The 21,294-nt window shown below is 53.8% G+C and overlaps 2 protein-coding genes across 3 annotated transcripts in view; one reads left to right on the top strand and one right to left on the bottom strand.

The window, feature by feature from the left end:
- The window catches only part of NIPA1 (NIPA magnesium transporter 1), a 90,941-nt gene that overhangs the window by 14,689 nt on the left and 54,958 nt on the right, over positions 1–21,294 (bottom strand). The window lies entirely within an intron of this gene.
- Positions 1–21,294, top strand: part of CYFIP1 (cytoplasmic FMR1 interacting protein 1) — a 68,494-nt gene that overhangs the window by 42,637 nt on the left and 4,563 nt on the right. For both annotated transcript variants that reach the window (XM_066238303.1, XM_066238304.1), the window contains exons 23-29: positions 1,605–1,692; positions 10,988–11,131; positions 14,070–14,160; positions 16,405–16,535; positions 18,993–19,065; positions 19,500–19,594; positions 20,478–20,716. In XM_066238303.1, the coding sequence (XP_066094400.1) occupies positions 1,605–1,692; positions 10,988–11,131; positions 14,070–14,160; positions 16,405–16,535; positions 18,993–19,065; positions 19,500–19,594; positions 20,478–20,716 (861 nt within the window). The remainder of the gene's footprint in view (positions 1–1,604; positions 1,693–10,987; positions 11,132–14,069; positions 14,161–16,404; positions 16,536–18,992; positions 19,066–19,499; positions 19,595–20,477; positions 20,717–21,294) is intronic.

Genomic DNA, 21,294 nt, shown 5'->3' with positions numbered 1-21,294 from the left:
AGACGAGGGTGAGCTGACTGCCAGGGAGCCGTAGACTCCGACCCGGAGCCAGGAGGCCTGTGAGGCTCTGTTCGCGAGAGTGCAGAAGCCTCACCGAGTACCCAGGCATTCGACAGATTAGGACGGTGCTGCCTCGGCACCCCCATCCTCGGGGTAGTGACTGCTGCCACCCTGAGATTCATGAAAGGATCTGCTGACTTGCAAACAGATTCTAATGGCCTGCCCCCCCCCCCCAAAAAAAAAAGCAAAACTGAATACTCTTTAAAGTAGAGTAACAAAGTCCAGACACTCGACAACATATTTATGGGTAAAGGCGCTCGGCACTGCAGGCCGATGGCCTCCCCTCAGACGTGCACGTCTGTTTTATGCACTGGCGGTTCCTTAACCATTGAGACCTTTTTCTTTTTTGTGGCAGAGACAGAGTCAGAGAGAGGGACAGACAGGGACAGACAGACAGGAAGGGAGGGAGATGAGAAACATCAATTCTCTGTTGCGGTTCCTTAGTTGTTCATTCATTGATTTCTCATATATGCCTTGACTGGGGTGGGGGTGGGGGCTACAGCAGACCAAAACCCCTTGCTCAAGCCAGTGACCTTGGGCTCAAGCTGGTGAGCTTTGCTCAAACCAGATGAGCCCGCACTCGAGCTGGCGACCTCGGGGTCTCGAACCTGGGTCCTCCGTGTCCCAGTCTGATGATCTATCCACTGCGCCACCGCCCAGTCAGGCTGAATCCTTTTTTATTTATTAAAGTGCAACTTGTGTTAATCGGTTTCTTAGGATTTAATTATTAGCAAGTCCACGTGTTTCTCCTTATTATGCTCCTCTACAAAAATTTTATGTGTTTAAGATCACCCGTCTGGTTTGAAAAGGGTGAACTGAGTTTGATGTTTATGCTTATAAATCTGAGCATTTGGTCCTGGCTGGGTAGGTCGGTTGATTGGAGCATTGTCCCGACGTGCTAAGGTTGCAGGTTCGATCCCTGGTCAGGGCACATACAAAAGAATCAACCAACGAAGTGCATGAATGAGTGGAACAACAAATTGGTGTTCTATTCTCTCTCTCTCTCCCCTTTTCTCTCTTGCTGAAGTCAGTTAAAAATATTTAAATCCAAGCATCTGATTCACAGTGGCTCCAAATCCATTCTCAAGCCTCAGTCTCTTGGCTAAGCATACGTGGTTATAACATGTGGTTTGCTTACTTTGCCTGTTTGCTCTGAGTAACTGACATCACTGTCCACATCGGCCTTTCTGGCTGGTCCCCGTTACCACTGCTGTGTCCAGAGGCCCAGGAAGGGCAAGTGCTGGTCGTCGCCACATGTCTAGGGGTTGAATTTGGTCTTAAACAGTTCTGTGCCAATGGACCAGGCTGTCTCCCTGGGTTGAGACTGTGTTTACAGGGTTCCCTGATGTTCTTTGTTTGTGAAATTTGGGTACATTGACTTCAGAGTATCTCATTCATAGTCACTTTGTTTGTTTGTTTACTTGCTTGAGTTTTTCTGTGTGGTGATTATTTCAGTTAACTGGGAGGAACATTGAACTGACAGGCAATGGGAAAGTTCTGAATTTTAGAGAATTGTTACATTTTTTGTTTTTGTTCTTATTTAGATTTGTCCGGACAGTGTTACCATTTTCTCAAGAATTTCAAAGAGACAAACAGCCTAATGCACAACCCCAATATTTGCATGGATCCAAGGTAGGCTTTCTGGTGTGATGTCTGTGTTTTGACTTTTCAGCTCACAGCAAAACCGGTTTTGAAGTTCAGTTTGAACCAATTTGGTGACGATAACGTAAACATGTCACACCATGTATCCAAAGATGTTACTGTTTTCTGAAAAGGGATATACTATTGGGACAGCCCTCTGGCCATGGGATGGTGTTTGGCTGGTGCCGGCTTCACTGCTGGCACTAAAATATGAGATTTTTGGCAGATTTATTTCTTTATTGTAATGTGTATCTTACTGATTTTAGAAAGAGAAGGAGGAAGAGAGAGAGAAACAGGAACATGGAGCTGTTCCTGTATGTGCCCTGACCGGGGATTGAACCAGCAACCTCTGACTTTCAGGATGATGCTCTAACGTAACCAACCGAGAGCTATCCGGCCAGGGCTTTGTCAAAGTTAAAGGTTAAAAAAAATAGAAAGCCAGGAAAGTGTCTGGAAAGAGGCTCAGGGGCACGTCTGGGAGAGAGTTTCCGTGGCAGCCTTTATCCCAAGTGACACCCGGAAACCGCAAGGCAGAGAAAACCGCAGGACGCTGCTGTCGGGTGAGAGAAGACGGGTGTCTGGGCCGAGGGGGCAGGGCCGGATTACTAAGGGTCAGTGTTGTTACACGGCGAAGGGCCAACGTAGGCGTCCAGTTGTCCATATGGGAAGTACGCTGATTGACAAACAGTAACACAAGAGGAAACTCCTGTGTTTCATGTCCCTCCCACCCGTCGACCGACGTCGGCCCCCCCGCCCTGTATTTAAAGCCCTCGTCTAAAGTAACGATAAACAGACAAACTGTGACTGACAGGAAACACAATGCACAGCCGTCCCCCCACGATGTGGTGAGAAAAAAAACAAGTGGAAATAGCCAGCCAGCCTCCCCACTCACGGAGAAGATGTGAGGGTCAGTGGGAAGGATCACCGGCCTGTCCTGTCAGAGACGGTTCTGTGGAGTGACCCCGAGTACGTGCCCCGCAGGTGTGCCGGCGGGGGGGGGGGGGCACATGGGTTTGGGTATCAGACCACGCTTACAGTAGTTACACATTCTCACTTCCAGGAAGCTGGACCCTAAGGAAGTAAGTCGCAGAAGCACTTTCATTAGACACCCAGAACACTGGAGGGACTGACTCATCCAATAAAAGTCATTACAGACAATCGCGTTGATCTAGTGACAGGCCATGAGACCCGCATTTTATTTTGTTTTATTTCTTTTATTTTATGATCGATTGACTGATGGATTGGTGGGGAGCTATCTTTTATTGAGTTAAAAACCCCCAGACAGAATGATCGTAAGGACACAAAGCTACGCCCACTCATAGAGAAGAGCCCGGGAGGCTCAAGGGCATTTTCCCTGGGGGGGCGGGTCTGACACGGGGTTTCCTCTTCGGAAGTTGTGTGTGTGGCATGTCTGCATTCTTCTACCTGCTTTCTGAGTCATTCCCTCTGATGTGGTGTCACCTGTGGGCCACGTGGGGCGTGGGGGACCAGGCCCTCCGCCCACCTGCATCTGGCGGCTTTATGGGCCTCGGCTCCGTGGTGGGAAGCGCAGGGCTGGGGTCTGGGCAGGACATCCTTCTGGAAGGCACAGAACTGAGCCGGTTCGCATGGTGACCTAAGAGGGCTGCTCTGCAGGCTGGGACTCTCCCCCTCTCTCCCTCCCGCCTGCCTCCTAGGCTCTCTGTGTCCTCAGCAGCCTGGTGCCTCTGGTGCACGGGCCCTTGGGCCACCCGGGTGACTTGGTCACGGCGTCCCCACACCTGATGAAGGAGTGCGGCCGTTGAAAGTTGTCCACCTGTCTGGCCCTGGCCAGTTGGCTCAGTGGTAGAGCATCGGCCTGGCGTGCAGAAGTCCCAGGTTCGATTCCCAGCCAGGGCACACAGGAGAAGCACCCATCTGCTTCTCCACCCCCCCCCTCCTTCCTCTCTATCTCTCTCTTCCCCTACCGCAGCCGAGGCTCCATTGGAGCAAAGATGGCCCGGGCGCTGGGGATGGCTCCTTGGCCTCTGCCCCAGGCAGAGCCACGCCCCGGAGGGGCAGAGCATCGCCCCCTGGTGGGCAGAGCATCGCCCCTGGTGGGCGTGCCGGGTAGATTCCGGGTGGGCGCATGCGGGAGTCTGTCTGACAGTCTGCCCCGTTTCCAGCTTCAGAAAAATACAAAAAAAAAAAAAAAAAATAGAAAGTTGTCCACCTGTCAGCCGGGGAAGAAAGGATGCCGGTCGGCGGGACCTGCTGGGTGTTAAGAGGAGGGATGTTTGGCCGGAACAGGGAACCAGCGTCGGTAGACACAGATGCGGCCTGTGTTGTGCAAGGATATGTGGGATTTTGAGCTGAGAGTGACGTGGTTTCCTTCTGCCACACTGGGGGCTGGTGTGTGTGTGTGGGGGGTCAGGGCGTCCCTGTGAGAGGCTGCAGTCCTAGGGACATGGCAAGGGACTGTTGTCACGGAACTTTGAGTGGCTTCCGGGGACGGCCCCACTCCAGGGGGATCTGGATGCTACAGCCTGCGGGGGGGGGGGGGGGGAACCGGGGGCCGGTGGACAGGCTGGGGAGTTGAGACCCCTGGATCCGGGTGCCGAGGTCTGAAGGGGGTCAGGGAGTGAGCAGAGAACGATGCTCAGTGGAAAGGGGGTTCCCTGAGCCCAGGCAGGCCATGCTGGCTTGGACCAACCACGTGATATTGACGGAGATGGAGGGCAATAGACAGATTAAGCTGTGTTTTGGAAGGGACGTGAGTGGACTTGCTGGTGACCTCGACGCGGAGGGGGAAGGAGAGGGAGGACCCAGCGGTCTTCCTTGGGAGTCGGGCAGTGGGTCAGTGGAGGAGCCGTGTTTGGAAGTCACAGGGTGGAAGTAGGGAAGAGGCCTGAGTCCCCGGGCTCTGCCTGCACGGGGTGCGGCTGACCTCGCCGTGGGGACGCAGGATGCCAGGCTGCTCCCGGCAGTTTGGGTCAGGGTTTTGGCGACTCTGACGATGACCAGCTGTGAAGAAGGCGACATTGGCCGCCCACCCTTTCTGAGACTGTCGCTTTTTTAGCATGTGGTCATTCCTGTACCTGCGTCTGGTTGCAGTCACAGTCTGGAGGCTCAGCGGGGGCAGCTCCCCGAGGGGTCACTACTCGGGCAGTGCAGTCTTCGCGGGGCTCCGTGGGGCGGGGAGGGTTCGTGGGGTGGCAGGAAGCGGGGCACTGGGGCGTGGATGGGTGCCTGGTGGGGAGGGGCCTGGGCTGGATGGGGAGGGGCGGCCTGGCAGATTTGGAAGGCTTTGCCAGCAAGAGTGGCGGGGCGGACAAGAGCCCCAAAGCAGGTCAGCTGCAGGCAGGGGGCTTCACGCCACTGCCCTTTGCCTTCCTCCCACTGGGCTGAAGATTTCTCACGTGCAGAGGGGTCCTCAGAGACACCTGCTTCTGAGAAGCGAGGTGCGAGACGAAGGCTCTTGGCTCAGACAGGAGACGCTTGCCAGCCGTGGGACACACGGCCCGGGCGGTTAACAGGCACTGCCTTTTCCCCACACCCAGGTGGCACCCACACTTTGTGGACCCCGAAGAAAACCCATTCTTATGCGCCCTGAGCTGCTGGTCGAGTGACTCTGGAAGCAATTGAAAACTTAGAACAATCAAGGCCAGGGCATGAGTCAGAGCTAGGGGACTACCATTTCACATGGCCTGCATCGGTGCACTTCTTAAAAAATTGATTTTAAAGAGAGGGGACGGAGAGAAAAAAGCATCATTGTGTTGTTCCACTTATTTATGCATTCAGTGGTTGATTCTTGTATGTGCCCTGACTGGGCATCGAACCTACAATCTTGGCATATCGGGATGTTGCTCTAGCCCACTGAGTTACCCAGCCAGGGCCAGGGCAGTTGGACCTGAGACATCCCATTCTTTCTCAATCCCCTGTTCCCTGGAGTGCAAACCGTTCATTTCTACCCTCGCAGTTGCTTGCCTTGCTCTCATTATAGGTGGCAGCTTGAACTGGGCCGTGTTGGGAGCGTTTATACCTTGGAAATGGGCAGGTGCTGCAGTTCAGGCTCATGTACTTCACCCACTTCTCCCACCTCTCAGAAAGGGTGTGAGGTGGATCATTTGTGGATTTTTTTGTATTTTTTCTGAAGTTGGAAATGGGGAGGCAGTCGGACAGACTCCCGCATGTGCCCTACCGGGATCCACCCGGCATGCCCACCAGGGGGCGATGCTCTGCCCATCTGGGGTGTTGCTCTGTTGCAACCAGAGCCACTCTAGCGCCTGAGGCAGAGGCCACAGAGCCATCCTCAGCGCCCGGGCCAACTTTGCTCCAATGGAGCCTTGGCTGCGGGAGGGGAAGAGAGAGACAGAGAGGAAGGAGAGGGGGAGGGGTGGAGAAACAGGTGGGTGCTTCTCCTGTGTACCCTGGCTGGGAATTGAACCTGGGACTCCTGCACGCCAGGCTGACGCTCTACCACTGAGCCAACTGGCCAGGGCTTGTTTTTGTTTTTTTTTAAAAGGATCAGAATAAATGGTCTAATGCCCTCTTTCTGGCACTAAAATGTAGCATTTTATCCCCCTTGGCACGAAAGAAGTTTTATGTCATGTTAGCAGAGAGTACTGGAGAGTTTGGCGAGGAAAATAGACATTTCTTGGGTCCCTGTAAAAGATTGGCAGTGAACACATCTGGACTTGGAAAGTTTGAATCCCTCTCTTAGGGAGGAGCACACAAGTACATTTTTCTTTTTGTTTTTTTTTTTTTTTTTCATCTTTCTGAAGCTGGAAACAGGGAGAGACAGTCAGACAGACTCCCGCATGCGCCCGACCGGGATCCACCCGGCACGCCCACCATGGGGCGACGCTCTGCCCACCAGGGGGCGATGCTCTGCCCATCCTGGGCGTCGCCATGTTGCGACCAGAGCCAGTCTAGCGCCTGAGGCAGAGGCCACAGAGCCATCCCCAGCGCCCGGGCCATCTTTGCTCCAATGGAGCCTCGGCTGCGGGAGGGGAAGAGAGAGACAGAGAAGAAAGCGCGGCGGAGGGGTGGAGAAGCAAATGTGCGCTTCTCCTGTGTGCCCTGGCCGGGAATCGAACCCGGGTCCTCCGCACGCTAGGCCGACGCTCTACCGCTGAGCCAACCGGCCAGGGCCCACAAGTACATTTTTATGACACTGGTGAAAAGGGAAGTCAGTGGGAAGGAGGAACTGAGCACTGAGCTGGTTCTCCCATTCTCTGTCCACTTCCTCCCTGCCTTGGCGTCGCAAAGGATGGTTCGGAGTCAGCAAGTCTGGCCATTGAGGGGGGGTGGGTGCTGGTGATTGACCCCAGATCTGCACAGCCTCGATGAGGGTGGGGGTGTCTCACCAGCCCGAGGGGTAGATTTCTGAGGTTCCTCACCCACTCTGTTCTGTCTATCCTGCTGTCCGGAGGCATCTGTGTCCATCTTGGTAGTAAAGGTTATGAGTTTTTTTTCACTCTGCGTGATTTTCCACCGGGAACGCAGGGAGGCAGCTGGGATTCAGCTTCTTGAATGACACAGCAGTGAGCCCACCCATGCCCACCTATAGTCCCGAAGGACCCGGGATTCACATCTGTGAACCACAAGGGCACAGGCACTCAGACATCTGTTTTAGAAGTTGGCTGGGATGGTTCCTTTATTTTTTTGTGTGTGAGAGAGAGAGGGACAGATAGGGACAGACAGACAAGAAGGGAGAGAGATGAGAAGCATCAATTCTTTGATGCATCTCCTTAGTTGTTCATTGATTGCTTTCTCATATGTGCCTTGACCAAGGGGCTTCAGTGACCCCTTGCTTGAGCCAGCAACCTTGGGCTCAAGCTGGTGAGCCTTGCTCAAACCAGATGAGCCTGTGCTCAAGCTGGCGACCTCGGTGTTTCGAACCTGGGTCCTCTGCGTCCCAGTCCCACGCTCTATCCACTGCACCACTGCCTGGTCGGGCTTGAGATGTTACGTTTGTGTTGCTGTTCTTCTTACAATTCAAGCAGGATTTTAAATATCAGTCATTATTTTATGTATAAATGTGGGGTGTGGTTTTTTTTTTTTTTTTTTTTTTTTTATAGAGGTAGAGAGTCAGAGAGAGGGATAGAAGGGATAAACAGACAGGAACAGAGAGATGAGAAGCATCAATTATTAGTTTCTCATTGCGCATTGCAACACCTTAATTGTTCATTGATTGCTTCCTCATATGTGCCTTGACCGCGGGCCTTCAGCAGACCGAGTAACCCCTTGCTCGAGCCAGCGACCTTGGGTTCAAGCTGGTGAGCTTTTGCTCAAACCAGATGAGCCTGCACTCAAGTTGGTGACCTCAGGGTCTCGAACCTGGGTCCTCAGCATCCCAGTCCGATGCTCTATCCACTGCGCCACCGCCTGGTCAGGCTGTATAAATGTTTTAACTGTAACTGGTCTTGGTGCAGTTAGAAGCCAGAGATTGGCAGAGAGGACTGGGAAATATGAGTGTACAAGAAACTTGCTTCAAAGGAATGATCTAGATAGGTTGAAAGGAAAAGAATGGAAACAGATATATCATACAGACTAGAATCAGAAGAAAGCAGGAGCAACTGTATTGACATAAGATAAAGTAGGTTTCAGAGCAAAGAATATTACCAGGCATATTGAATAAGGACAAAAGAGGGTTAGCCACCAAGAAAATAGAGCGTTCCAAAATGGTTATGCAGCAAACCACAGACTTTCAAAACACTTGAAGCGCAAACTAACCTAAGTGAAAGGAGAAATGAACAAGTCCACAATTACAGTTAGGGAACTCATCCTTCTCCATTAGTGATCAATAGAATAAGTAAACCATGGCCGGTTGACTCAGTGGTAGAGTGTCAGCCTGGCGTGCAGGAGTCCTGGGTTTGATTCCCGGCCAGGGCACACAGGAGAAGCGCCCATCTGCTTCTCCACCCCTCCCCCTCTCCTTCCTCTCTGTCTCTCTCTTCCCCTCCCGCAGCCAAGGCTCCATTGGAGCAAAGTTGGCCCGGGCGCTGAGGATGGCTCCATGGCCTCTGCCTCAGGTGCTAGAATGGCTCTGGTTGCAACAGAGCGACGCCCCGGAGGGGCAGAGCATCGCCCCTGGTGGGCGTGCCGGGTGGATCCCGGTCGGGCGCATACGGGAGTCTGTCTGACTGCCTCCCTGTTTCCAACTTCAGAAAAATACAAAAAAAAAAAAAAATAGAATAAATAAAAACGACAATGAATAAGAACTGAACACCATCAACCATGGACGAGTATAGAACTCTCCACCCAGCAACAGCAGAACACACATTATTTTCAAGCACCCAGTGAGCATTCCCCAAGACAAACCATATTCCTGACCATAAAACAAACCTCAACAAAATTAAAAGACTGGCCCTGGCCGGTTGGCTCAGCGGTAGAGCGTCGGCCTGGCGTGTGGGGGACCCGGGTTCGATTCTCGGCCAGGGCACACAGGAGAAGCGCCCATTTGCTTCTCCACCCCTCCCCCTCCTCCTTCCTCTCTGTCTCTCTCTTCCCCTCCCGCAGCCAAGGCTCCATTGGAGCAAAGATGGCCCGGGCGCTGGGGATGCCTCCTTGGCCTCTGCCCCAGGTGCTAGAGTGGCTCTGGTCACAGCAGAGCGACGCCCCAGAGGGGCAGAGCATCACCCCCTGGTGGGCAGAGCGTCGCCCCCTGGTGGGCGTGCCGGGTGGATCCCGGTTGGGCGCATGCGGGAGTCTGTCTGACTGTCTCTCCCCGTTTCCAGCTTCAGAAAAAAAAAAAAAAAAAATTAAAAGACTGGAAGTCATAACAAGTTATGTCCTCTGACTACTGTGAACTCAAAGTAAAGATCTATAACAGAAAGATGGTAAGAAAAATCTCCAAACACTTGGAAATGAACAGCTTTCTGAACGATCTCTGGATCAAGAGGAAGTCTCAAGGGAACATTAAAAAAAAATTTTTTTTTTCTAAAGTGGAAAGCAGGGAGGCAGATAGACGGACTCCTGCATGTGCCCAACTGGAATCCACCCAGCATGCCCACCAGGGGGCGATGCTCTACCCATCTGGGGCGTTGCTCTGTTGCAACCAGAGCCATTCTAGTGCCTGAGGCAGAGGCCACGGAGCCATCCTCAGTGCTCGGGCCAACTTTGCTCCAGTGGAGCCTTGGCTGTGGGAGGGGAAGAGAGAGACAGAGAGGAAGGAGAGGGACAAGGGTGGAGAAGCAGATGGGCGCTTCTTCTGTGTGCCCTAGACTGGGAATCAAACCTGGTACATCCACATGCCGGGCTGATGCTTGACCCCTGAGCCAACCAGCCAGGGCCTCAAGGGAAATTTTTAAAATGACATTGAACAGCCCTGGCCGGTTGGCTCAGCGGTAGAGCGTCGGCCTAGTGTGCGGAGGACCCGGGTTCGATTCCCGGCCAGGGCACACAGGAGAAGTGCCCATTTGCTTCTCCACCCCTCCCCCTCCTTCCTCTCTGTCTCTCTCTTCCCCTCCCGCAGCCAAGGCTCCATTGGAGAAAAGATGGCCCAGGCACTGGGGATGGCTCTGTGGCCTCTGCCTCAGGTGCTAGAGTGGCTCTGGTCGCAACATGGCGATGCCCAGGATGGGCAGAGCATCGACCCCTGGTGGGCAGAGCGTCGCCCCATGGTGGGCGTGCCGGGTGGATCCCGGTTGAGCGCATGCGGGAGTCTGTCTTACTGTCTCTCCCTGTTTCCAGCTTCAGAAAAAATGAAAAAAAAAATGACATTGAACTGATCAGATGCAAATATATCAAAATTTGTGGGGTGCAGGTAAAGACGTGCTGAGAGGCAAATGCATAGCGTGGATGCTTCCTGGCTGTGTGCACCCATGTCCTTAGACAACTTGGAGACCCTCTCCAAGTTGTAGAAAACCATCCTGAACACCTTTGTCACCAGCCTAGTGATCCCCAGATTTGTCACCAGCCTAGTGATCCCCAGAAGACAGCTCCCACTGCCCCACCAAGGTCTGACCTTGGGGTGTCCCCAGGGGACTAGGGGCCAGCTCCGTTGCAGCATTGAAGTGCTAGGATGTGTTCATTTTTCATTTCAGGACCTTGAAATGGCATTTGTAAAATGGGTATTTTAATAAATGTTGATAAACCAATTTTTTTCTCCTATTTTAGCAAGCTTGCTGTTCATATCCTCAGGTTGAACACATCCCTGCCAGTAAGGGCAGCCTGAACGGTTCGTGGGTAACCTCCCGTGCCACACCTAAGGGTGCTGTGTGTTGAATGAACCTTTGCGCGCTGACCCTTCATCTTCTTGCGTGCATAGGGGCCACCCTGTCACCTTTGGAGGTCTGATGCGTGTGTGTCCTCTGTCCCCCAGGCTCTGAACCTGGCCTACTCGAGCATCTACAGCAGCTACCGGAACTTCGTGGGGCCCCCACACTTCCAGGTCATCTGCCGGCTGCTCGGATACCAAGGCATCGCAGTAGTCATGGAGGAGCTGCTGAAGGTCGTCAAGAGCCTGGTACGTCGCCTCGATGTACTTCCTTCGCTTTGTGAAGGGTTCCGCTTCCAGCTCTGATGTGGGCAGCAGTTCTCTGCCCACTCCGCCAAGCAGTTCTCTGTCGCCGGCCGGGTGTCCTGTCATTCAGCTCATTCTGACACTGTCTGGCCAGATGGCACCAGATCCTGCAGGTTGAGGGCTTCGGTCCCACAGGAGTGCCCGTCCGCCCCCCCCCTCCTGCCCCGCCAGACACCAATCTCAGGGTCAGGTTCCTCCCTCCCTCCCTCCCTCCCCTCCTTCCTTCCCTCCCTCCTTCCTTCCCTCCCTCCTTCCTTCCCTCCCTCCCTTCCTTTCTTCCCTCCCTTCCTTTCCTCCCTCCCTCCCTTTTTTTATTTTCTTATATTGATTTTTAGAAAGAGGAAGGGAGAGAGACAGAGAGAGAGAGATAGAAACATTCATCTGTTGTCCCACTTATTTATGCTATTCATTGGTTGATTCTTGTATGTGCCCTAACCAGGGATTGAACCCCAAACCTCAGCATGTCAGGACGATGCTCTAACCTAGTGAGCTACCTGGACAGGTTCTCCCCCATCTTTCATAATTCAAAAGAATGAGTATATGTTATTTAAACTAATTCATAGAAAAAGGTGTGTACCCACATATAGCCTTCCTTGTAAGAGAATAGTTCCCTTTATATGCAAAAGTACTGTCCCCAATACCCTGGTATAAAGGACCATTGCATTGCCTGAGACTTGTAGAGAAAATAGTGCTCTCAAGATGGAAGACAGCCTGACCAGGCAGTGGCGCAGTGGATAGAGCATTGGCCTGGGATGCAGAGGACCCAGGTTCGAAGCCCTGAGGTTGCTGGCTTGAGTGCAGCGTCGCTGGATTGAAGTCTAAGGTCGCTGCCTTGAGCCCAAGATTGCTGCCTTGAGCAAGGGGTCACTTGGCTCTGCTGTATCCCCCAGGTCAAGGCACATGTGAGAAAGCAATCAGTGAACAACTAAGATGCTGCAACGAAGAATTGATGGTTCTCATCTCTCTCCCTTCCTGTCTGTCTGTCCCTATCTGTCCCTCTCTCTGTCTCTGTCAAAAAGAAAAAAAGATGGAAGATTGGTCCTTCTGAAAAGGGGATGAAAGGAGGAATGGTATTTATTGGCTCTTGTGGATTTAGTTTTCTTTTTTTAGATTTTATTCATTGATTTTTAGAGAGAGGCAAGAGAGAGAGGGTGGGGGGTGGGAGGAGAAGCTGGAAGCATCAACGCATAGTACTTGCTTCCTGTATGTGCCTTGACCAGACAAGCCCAGGGTTTCGAACTGGAGACCTCAGCATTCCAGGTCAACACTTGATCCACTGCGCCACCACAGGTCAGGCCATTTAGTTTTCTGTGTGTCGTGTGTTTCTCTTGTATAACTGAGAAAGAACTTGAAGGAATCTTAATTGTAACTCTTTCATTTTTTAATTGTCTTTTTGGGGTTGAGTTTTTTTTGTTTTGTTTGTTTGTTTGTTTTTTTACAGAGACAGAGAGAAAGGGGGATGGACAGGGACAGACAGACAGGAACGGAGAGATGAGAAGCATCAATCATTAGTTTTTCATTGCGTGTTGCGATAGCTGAGTTGTTCATTGACCACCTTCCCATATATGTGCCTTGACTGAGGACCCGCAGCAGACTGAGTGACCCCTTGCTCAAGCCAGCGACCTTGGGTCCAAGCTGGTGAGCTTTTTTTTTTTTTTTTTTTTTTTTCCTGAAGCTGGAAACAGGGAGAGACAGTCAGACAGACTCCCGCATGCGCCCGACCGGGATCCACCCGGCACACCCACCATGGGGCCACGCTCTGCCCACCAGGGGGCGATGCTCTGCCCATCCTGGGCATCGCCATGTCGCGACCAGAGCCACTCCAGCGCCTGAGGCAGAGGCCACAGAGCCATCCCCAGCGCCCGGGCCATCTTTGCTCCAATGGAGCCTTGGCTGCGGGAGGGGAAGAGAGAGAAAGAGGAAAGCGCGGCGGAGGGGTGGAGAAGCAAATGGGCGCTTCTCCTGTGTGCCCTGGCCGGGAATCGAACCCGGGTCCTCCGCACGCTAGGCCGACGCTCTACCGCTGAGCCAACCGGCCAGGGCAGCTGGTGAGCTTTTGCTCAAACCAGATGAGCCCGCACTCAAGCTGGCGACCTCGGGGTCTCGAACCTGGGTCCTCTGCATCCCAGTCCAATGCTCTATCCACTGCGCCACCGCCTGGTCAGGCCATTTTTTTAAAATTTTAAAATCCTTTATGGCCAAATTACAGGCTTTGGTGTCTCTCCCCTGACCTACCAAACTAATCAAGAGAAGCTGGAAGCTGGGTTTCTGGCCGTGTAGTTTTAAAGTAGCCAACCCTTCAGAGGAAGACAATACAATTGTTAGTGCCGACACTGACAGAATTCTAAGAAGGGGACAGAAACCTACCACCGTAGATCAGGGTCAAAAATACCAACTAGAATGCAGAAGAGTTGGGTCGTGTGACAGAGCTGGGACCCCCTGACCGACCCAGGTTCTGCCAGGAGGACCCCCCCAGCGGGGAGCCTCTGCCCCATAACGGGTGGTACCTTGGAAGGTGGTTGGTGCACAGGCTGTGACCCGGTCTAGTGTGGGAGCGGCTGCCAGCTCAGTGGAATCCAGACTCCTCCTGGGGAAGGTATCCCCTCCTCAGAGCTCCCCGCCCTCCCCCCACAGTCATCAGCTCGGCCATGTGCCTCTCTCAAGGGGCGTTGTGTGTCAGAGTGTGCCCTTAGCGGTGCCAAGTCACCCTGGTGGAGCTTGGGATTCCCCTGGCCAGCCAGGAGGATTCTCGGTCCTGCTCACGACCCTGTGCTTTACCGATGGACCACTTTTCACAAGGCTGACCCCCGCCCTGTGTGCCGCTCAGGGCCTCTGGGACAGAGAGGCGGCCGGCGGCTGACCCAGCCCGTCTCCCCCGCAGCTGCAAGGCACCATCCTGCAGTACGTGAAGACGCTGATGGAGGTCATGCCCAAGATCTGCCGCCTGCCCCGGCACGAGTACGGGTCCCCGGGTGAGTGGGGCGCCTTGCGGGGGGCGGGTGGGGGGGGCAGCACCAGCCGCCCTCGGGCCGCAGGAAAGGAAAGCCCATCGGGAATTTCTGATTGGAATCCGACCTGCTTTCTCCGGGTAGGAGGAGGCCGGGGGCCCAACCAGAAGCTGGTGCCCAGGTCCCTACAACTCGGGGACCTTGACGGGCACCAACCGGGGGGGGGGCAGCGAGCTCAGATGCTGGGTTCACTGGTCCAGGTGGGGTGTTCAGGAGGGACAGTGCCCCTCAGGTGTCCCCTCCATCGAGAGCCTTTCTTGATGTAGGACCCTCAGGCAAATATGCCCTTGAGGTGGCCAGGCCCTTGAGGCCTGACCAGAGCGGACTTGGGGCATCCAAATAAACGGCTGTAATGATCTCAGTGTGGATCCTGATAAAATCATCCTGCAGGAACCCTTGTTGTTGGGTTTGTTTGTTTGTTTGTTTTTGTATTTTTCTGAAGTGAGAAGTGGGGAGGCAGTCAGACTCCTGCAAGCACCCGACTGGGATCCACTTGGCATACCCACCAGGGGGCGATGCTCTGCCCATTTGGGCTGTTGGCTCCTTTGCAACCGGAGCCATTCTAGCGCCTGAGGCAGAGGCCATGGAGCCATCCTCGGTGCCTGGGCCAACTTTGCTACAGTGGAGCCTTGGCTGCAGGAGGGGAAGAGAGAGACAGAGAGGAAGGAGAGAGGGAAAGATAGAGAAGCAGATGGGCACTTTAGTGAGCCCTGGCCAGGAATTGAACCCAGGACTTCCACACGCTGAGCTGATGCTCTACCGCTGAGCCAACCGGCCAGGGCAGGAACCCTTGTCTTTTAATAGAACTTCCTTCCTCTATTATCTAATAATACTTCTTGGAAGCTGGACAGCTGCCTGCTTAGGCAACTTGGGTCTGCAGTTGGGTCCTGCTGAGAGATGCTTAGCGAGCAGTCAGGTGGTCTAGCTGTTAATGTTAGAGGAGATGGTGAGGGGACCCATCCAGCCACCGTGAAGGGAGGTGACCACTGGTGTGGCCTCGCTTAGCAGAGTCCAACTTCAGTTCATTGTAAGAAAGTAGAGGAGTGAGGTTGGGATAATAATAGTGGTTCTCATATTGTGACGAGACGTGGAAAGCCATTTAGGCCAGATCCACACTGGCCTGGGGCAGACCTGTGGACTGGGGCGGGGGGAGGCACTCGTCATTCCTACCACTTCACGTTAGCACAGAGGGCTGGCGTAGCCCCAGTGCATGGGTCCCACTGTGTGGATGGAGCCGTGTTGTTATCCTGTTCACGCATGCCTGCTGTGGGTTGACACACACGATGGAGCATCCCGTCCCCTGAGAGGGTCAGCGTTCTCAGGGGGGCGATGTTGAGGACTGGGGTGGACGAGGCAGGCGGAGCAGGGCACGTGGACCTTGCTGAGGAAGGGACAGCCTCAGGCTGGCCAGGCGTCAGGTCTTTGCAGCCTGGCCCCCGGGGCCTGAAACTGGTTTACACCTCCACACCTTTGTTCTTCTCGGGGTGCTTTTGGCTGCCGTAGGTCTTCCGTGTGACGTCTCAATCCCAGAGTCAGCTTGTGGCTTCCTGATGGCCTGCACAGGGTCCGTGGGTTCGCAGTGAATGTGTCTAGTTCAGGTTAATGAAGACCGGCTTCCTTCCCAGTCCTGCATGCCTTCTGTGTGTTCGTGCCTTCTCGCAATGTCCAGAGCCTCCAGGACAGGGGGACAGGGGGACAGGGGGACAGGGGTGGAGGCGCATCCTCTTGCTTCGACGCTGCGGGAGAAAGCACACCGGTTCCACTGCTGGGGAGGGCGTTAGCGACTGGCCTTTTGCAGGCATCCTTGACCAGACAGCCCATTCCTGTCGGTGCCTCTGGAGGGATCTTAAATATTACCAAATAATCTGCGGGCGATGACGGTCTGGTCTTTCTCATTTATCCTTGTGATTGGCGCCTCCCCGGAAGGTGGAAGGTGTGATGGAGAAGGAGGGTGTGATGGAGAAGGAGGGTGTGATGGAGAGGAGGTTTTGGAGCCGAGGTCCGGGGCTCAGGCGCTCCACAAACCACCACAGCAGGGAAGACGCTGGTACCCAGGACGTGTGGCCCTCTCTGTGGTGGGCATGGCAGCAGTGTCAGAGAATGTTTTGTGGTCAGCTGCAGGCTTTCTCTTGCCGGGGTTTGGCTCCCTCCTGTGTCCCCCCCTAACCCTGCCACTCACTCTCTGCCCCACCCCACCCTCTACCCCAGGCATCCTGGAGTTCTTCCACCACCAGCTGAAGGACATCGTGGAGTACGCAGAGCTGAAGACAGTGTGCTTCCAGAACCTCCGGGAAGTGGGCAACGCCATCCTCTTCTGCCTGCTCATCGAACAGAGCCTGGTGAGTGGTCCACCCAGCCTGGCTCTGGCCACGCCCCACCCCAGCCACCCCCACAGGTGACAGAAGAGGCTCCATCTATTGGGGTTATTTCATGGCGGAGGTGGGCAAGGCCCCGTAAAGCACCCCTTTTCTTCGTGACTGCTTGAAATTGGGATTTGTTTCCCACCCTTGAAAAAACAAAAACGCGTAGGGGTTCATTGGAGAACGTTTTCCTCCTTGAGTGAGCGTTGTAAACATAGTTTATTCCATCGTTTTGCTACGGCAGAGCCCTCAGGTGTGTGACAGAGGTAGCAGTATAGCACAGCTGCCCAGGGGACGCGTCTGCAGTGACGGGGCTCCATATCGGAGGTTGTAGAGCGCTTGAGGCGGTGGCCAGTGTGACTGAGGGGCTGACTCTTGAATTTCATTGAATTGTAATTATTCTACTTGTAAGCTGACCGCAGTGGACAGCACCACCACCACCAGCACTAAGAAGTCACACCCACTTCTCCACTGGTTGTCCCCCTGTGGTGTCATTTGGTGGGTCCCTCTGTCCCTCGTATACCACTCAGCTGACAGCTGTAACTTGGAGAACACAGTGAGAGTAACAGACTCATATGTTCAGACTTACTCGCCTGTCCCTCATGACTAAGGAGGTGGGCATCTTCATTAGTTGCCTTCTGTCTGTGAAATGCGCCATTTGTGTCTTTTGCCCATTTTTCCACAGCTTGTGTCCAGAAGTTCTTTGTGTGGTACACCTATTGCATAGACTTCTCCCTATTTTTCTGGCTTGTTTTTTCACTCGGATAGTGGTGATTTTTGGTAAAGTAATACTCCTAGAATGTAGGCTTTTTTATTTTTATTTTAATGGTTATCACATTTTTTTTTTTGTATTTTTCTGAAGTTGGAAATGGGGAGGCAGTCAGACAGACTCTGCATGTGCCCAACTGGGATCCACCCGGCATGCCCACCAGGGGGCGATGCTCTGCCCATCTGGGGCGTTGCTCTGTTGCAACCAGAGCCATTCCAGCGCCTGAGGCAGAGGCCAAGGAGCCATCCTCAGTGCCTGGGCCAGCTTTGCTCCAATGGAGCCTCGGCTGCGGGAGGGGAAGAGAGAGACAGAGAGGAAGGAGAGGGGGAGGGGTGGAGAAGCAGATGGGCACTTCTCCTGTGTGCCCTGGCCAGGAATCGAACCCGGGACTCCTGCACGCCAGGCCGATGCTCTACCACTGAGCCAACTGGCCAGGGCTTTTATCTTTTTTTTTTTTTTCTTTTTTTTTTTTTCATTTTTTTTTTTTTTTTTTCTGAAGCTGGAAACAGGGAGAGACAGTCAGACAGACTCCCGCATGCGCCCGACCGGGATCCACCCGGCACGCCCACCAGGGGCGACGCTCTGCCCACCAGGGGGCGATGCTCTGCCCATCCTGGGCGTCGCCATGTTGCGACCAGAGCCACTCTAGCGCCTGAGGCAGAGGCCACAGAGCCATCCCCAGCGCCCGGGCCATCTTTTGCTCCAATGGAGCCTCGGCTGCAGGAGGGGAGGAGAGAGACAGAGAGGAAAGCGCGGCGGAGGGGTGGAGAAGCAAATGGGCGCTTCTCCTGTGTGCCCTGGCCGGAATCGAACCCGGGTCCTCCGCACGCTAGGCCGACGCTCTACCGCTGAGCCAACCGGCCAGGGCCCAGGGCTTTTATCTTTTTAAAGAACTTCTGCCCAACCTAGGGGTCGTGAAGATATTCTTTTATATTTTCATTTAAAGTTGTTTTTTTTCCCCCCAGCAATTTATTTATAGGTTTTGGAGAGAGAGGAAGGGAGAGACAGAGAGAAACATCGATTTGCTGTTCCACTTATTTATGAATTTATTGGTTGGTTCTTGTCTGTGCCCTGACCGGGGATGGGACTTGCAACCTGGGTGTGTCGGGATGATGCTGTAACCCACTTAGAAACCCGGCCAGGTCCAGAGCTGTGGCATTCTTGTGTGGGGTAGGTGCCCTCCTAACACTAGTTTAGAAAAGGTCAGTATCTGTGGGCAGTTCATTCACAGGGGTCCTGCAAGTGCCCCCGGGCATTTCTAGCAGATAGCATCAGTATCCGTGGACACTGGTTTTCACTTGCGTCTATTTGAATCTAATCAGAAATTAAATAAAAGTGGAATTAAAAATTCAGTCACCCCAGAGGGTCTGCGTGCTCAGTTTGTGTGCACGGTGCTGCTCAGACTATGTATCTTGCGCTGAATGGCAGAGATGAACAGCTGACCCTAGCACAGTGTGTGGGGGGCATCTGCAGATAACCAGTCCGACTCCCCCACGTGGAGCTGACCCTTCAAGTGGTTCTCAGTGGAGAAGCCCTCATGTGAGTGGGCCGTGCGGTTCATACCCATGTTGCTCAGGGTCAGTAGGGCCTCGCTGGTGACCCCAGGTTCCTGTCCCTCTGCGCTGGGAGGGGACTCCCTAACACGAGCTTCTCTGCCTCCGTCCCAGTCGTTAGAAGAAGTTTGCGACCTGCTGCACGCAGCTCCCTTTCAGAACATCTTGCCGCGGGTCCACGTGAAAGGTGAGCTCGTCCCTCCAGCGGGGGTGGGGGCGCAGGGGGGGCTGAACTGTCGCCGGGGAGCTGAAAGCCAGCGGTTCGGCCGTAACCGGGGGTAACTGGCCATGTAACACAGTTCAGTCGCACAGAAAACTGAAAATATTTAGGTAGGCTGAAACGATGTGGTGACGTCTCAGAAGTGGGGCGTCTACCCCGAGGGGCACGTTAGAACATGCAGAGGGCTCACTGTCCTGTTCTCTGCTTTTGATTATGGCATTTTCAGTAGGTTTTCAAATGTGAATATCGAACAGAAAAGCACTTCTTGTCACACTGAATTAAAATCTCCCACAAGCCAGTTCTGTAAACGAGTCTGTTTGTAACATGTTACCTGAACAGTCGTACGTTGGTTTCCTTTTTATACGTGAGACAGAGTGTGAAATACTGTGTTTCCCCTGCAGAGGGGGAGAGACTCGATGCCAAGATGAAGAGACTGGAGTCCAAGTACGCACCCCTGCACCTGGTCCCTCTGATCGAAAGACTGGGGACCCCTCAGGTAACACACCCTGGGCCGGCAGTCACCGTTGTCCGTAGGGTGTCCGCATCAGGCCATGGGCGGGGTGGGGCTGGGCTCACAGCCTCTGGGTGTGGCCCGAACCACGGAGGCATCGGGGAGGTTGGACCGGTCCACTCAGGCCCAGGGTCTCTAGTGCGGTTCGTAATAAGACCTCGTCACATGGTGGTTGGGAATTTTGAATGAGCTACAACCAGAAATGTCTGCGTGCAGCTCCCCGTGTCTACTAGTGGTAAAAATTACTCTGGTTAAGAACAGCTGTACTCAGCCCTGGCCGGCTGGCTCAGTGGTAGAGCGTCGGCCCAGCTTGTGGAAGTACCAGGTTCGATTCCCGGCCAGGGCACACAGGAGAAGCGCCCATCTGCTTCTCCACCCTTCCTCTTCTCCTTCCTCTCTGTTTCTTTCTTCGCCTCCCACAACCAAGGCTCCATTGGAGCAAAGTTGGCCTGGGCGCTGAGGATGGCTCCATGGTCTCCACCTTAGGTACTAGAATGGCTCCTGCTGCAATGGAGCAATGCCCCAGATGGGCAGAGCATCACCCCATGGTGGGCATGCCAGGTGGATCCTGGTCAGGTGCATGCAGGAGTCTGTCTCTCTGCCTCCCAGCTTCTAACTTTGGAAAAATACAAAAAAAAAAAAAAAAAAAAGAACAGCTGTACTTAACAGTTGTTCTTGACTGTGAATTGTATTTCCTTTTATAAGACATATAGGCAATAGCTGACTTAGTTATTTGGTTGCTATTTCTAAAATTCCTCTTCTGCCGGCTAAGATGATTTCCTAGTGAAGTCAGAAATAAAATGAAGGCAGTTTGGTTTCAGCAGCCCGGCCTCCCACCACGGCCCTTAACCTCCTGTCCTTCCTACAGCAAATAGCCATAGCCCGGGAGGGGGACCTGCTGACCAAGGAACGGCTCTGCTGCGGACTGTCGATGTTTGAGGTCATCCTGACCCGGATCCGGACCTTCCTGGACGACCCGATCTGGCGCGGGCCCCTGCCCAGCAATGGGGTCATGCACGTGGACGAGTGCGTCGAGTTCCACAGGCTGTGGAGTGCCATGCAGTTTGTGTACTGCATCCCGGTGGGGACGCACGAGTTCACGGTCGAGTAAGTGTGTGCTCGGGGGCGGGCAGGGAGGTGGGGGCTGGCGCCAGGTTCACACCCGGGAGGGAGAGTCCACTGAGAACGGACTGGAGATTTTCTCGAGCTGCTTGCTCTGAAACAGCTACGCGAGGGGCAGGTTTTATTTAATTAATTTATTTATTTATATTTTTTTTAGTGAGAGAGACAGGGATAGATAGGTAGGAAGAGAGAGAGAGAGCAGAAGCATCAACTCATAGTTGCAGCACCTTCGTTCATTTATTGCTTTCTCATATGCACCTTAACCAGGGAGAGGGCTCCAGCCGAACCTTTGACCCCTGGGTCAAGCCAGCAACCTTGGGTGCAGGCCAGTGATCTTTGGGCTCAAGCCATTGACCATGGGGTCATGTCTATGCTATGATCCCACACTCAAGTCGGCGAGCCCACATTCAAGCTGGTGAGACCACGCTCAAGCCAGTGACCTCAGACTTTCGAACCTGGGTCCTCTGCCTCCCGGGCCGACACTCTGTCCACTGCCTGGTTTCTACTGGAGGGCGCAGGAAGGTGACTCGGGGCTCGGCTTCTGGGAGTCAGCCCTGGAACCT

This window comes from Saccopteryx bilineata, chromosome 7 (genome assembly GCF_036850765.1).
Source record: "Saccopteryx bilineata isolate mSacBil1 chromosome 7, mSacBil1_pri_phased_curated, whole genome shotgun sequence".
In the NCBI taxonomy this organism is placed as follows: domain Eukaryota; kingdom Metazoa; phylum Chordata; class Mammalia; order Chiroptera; family Emballonuridae; genus Saccopteryx; species Saccopteryx bilineata.
Note: the sequence above shows the minus strand (reverse complement) of the source record. Positions and strands in the feature narration are given on the sequence as shown.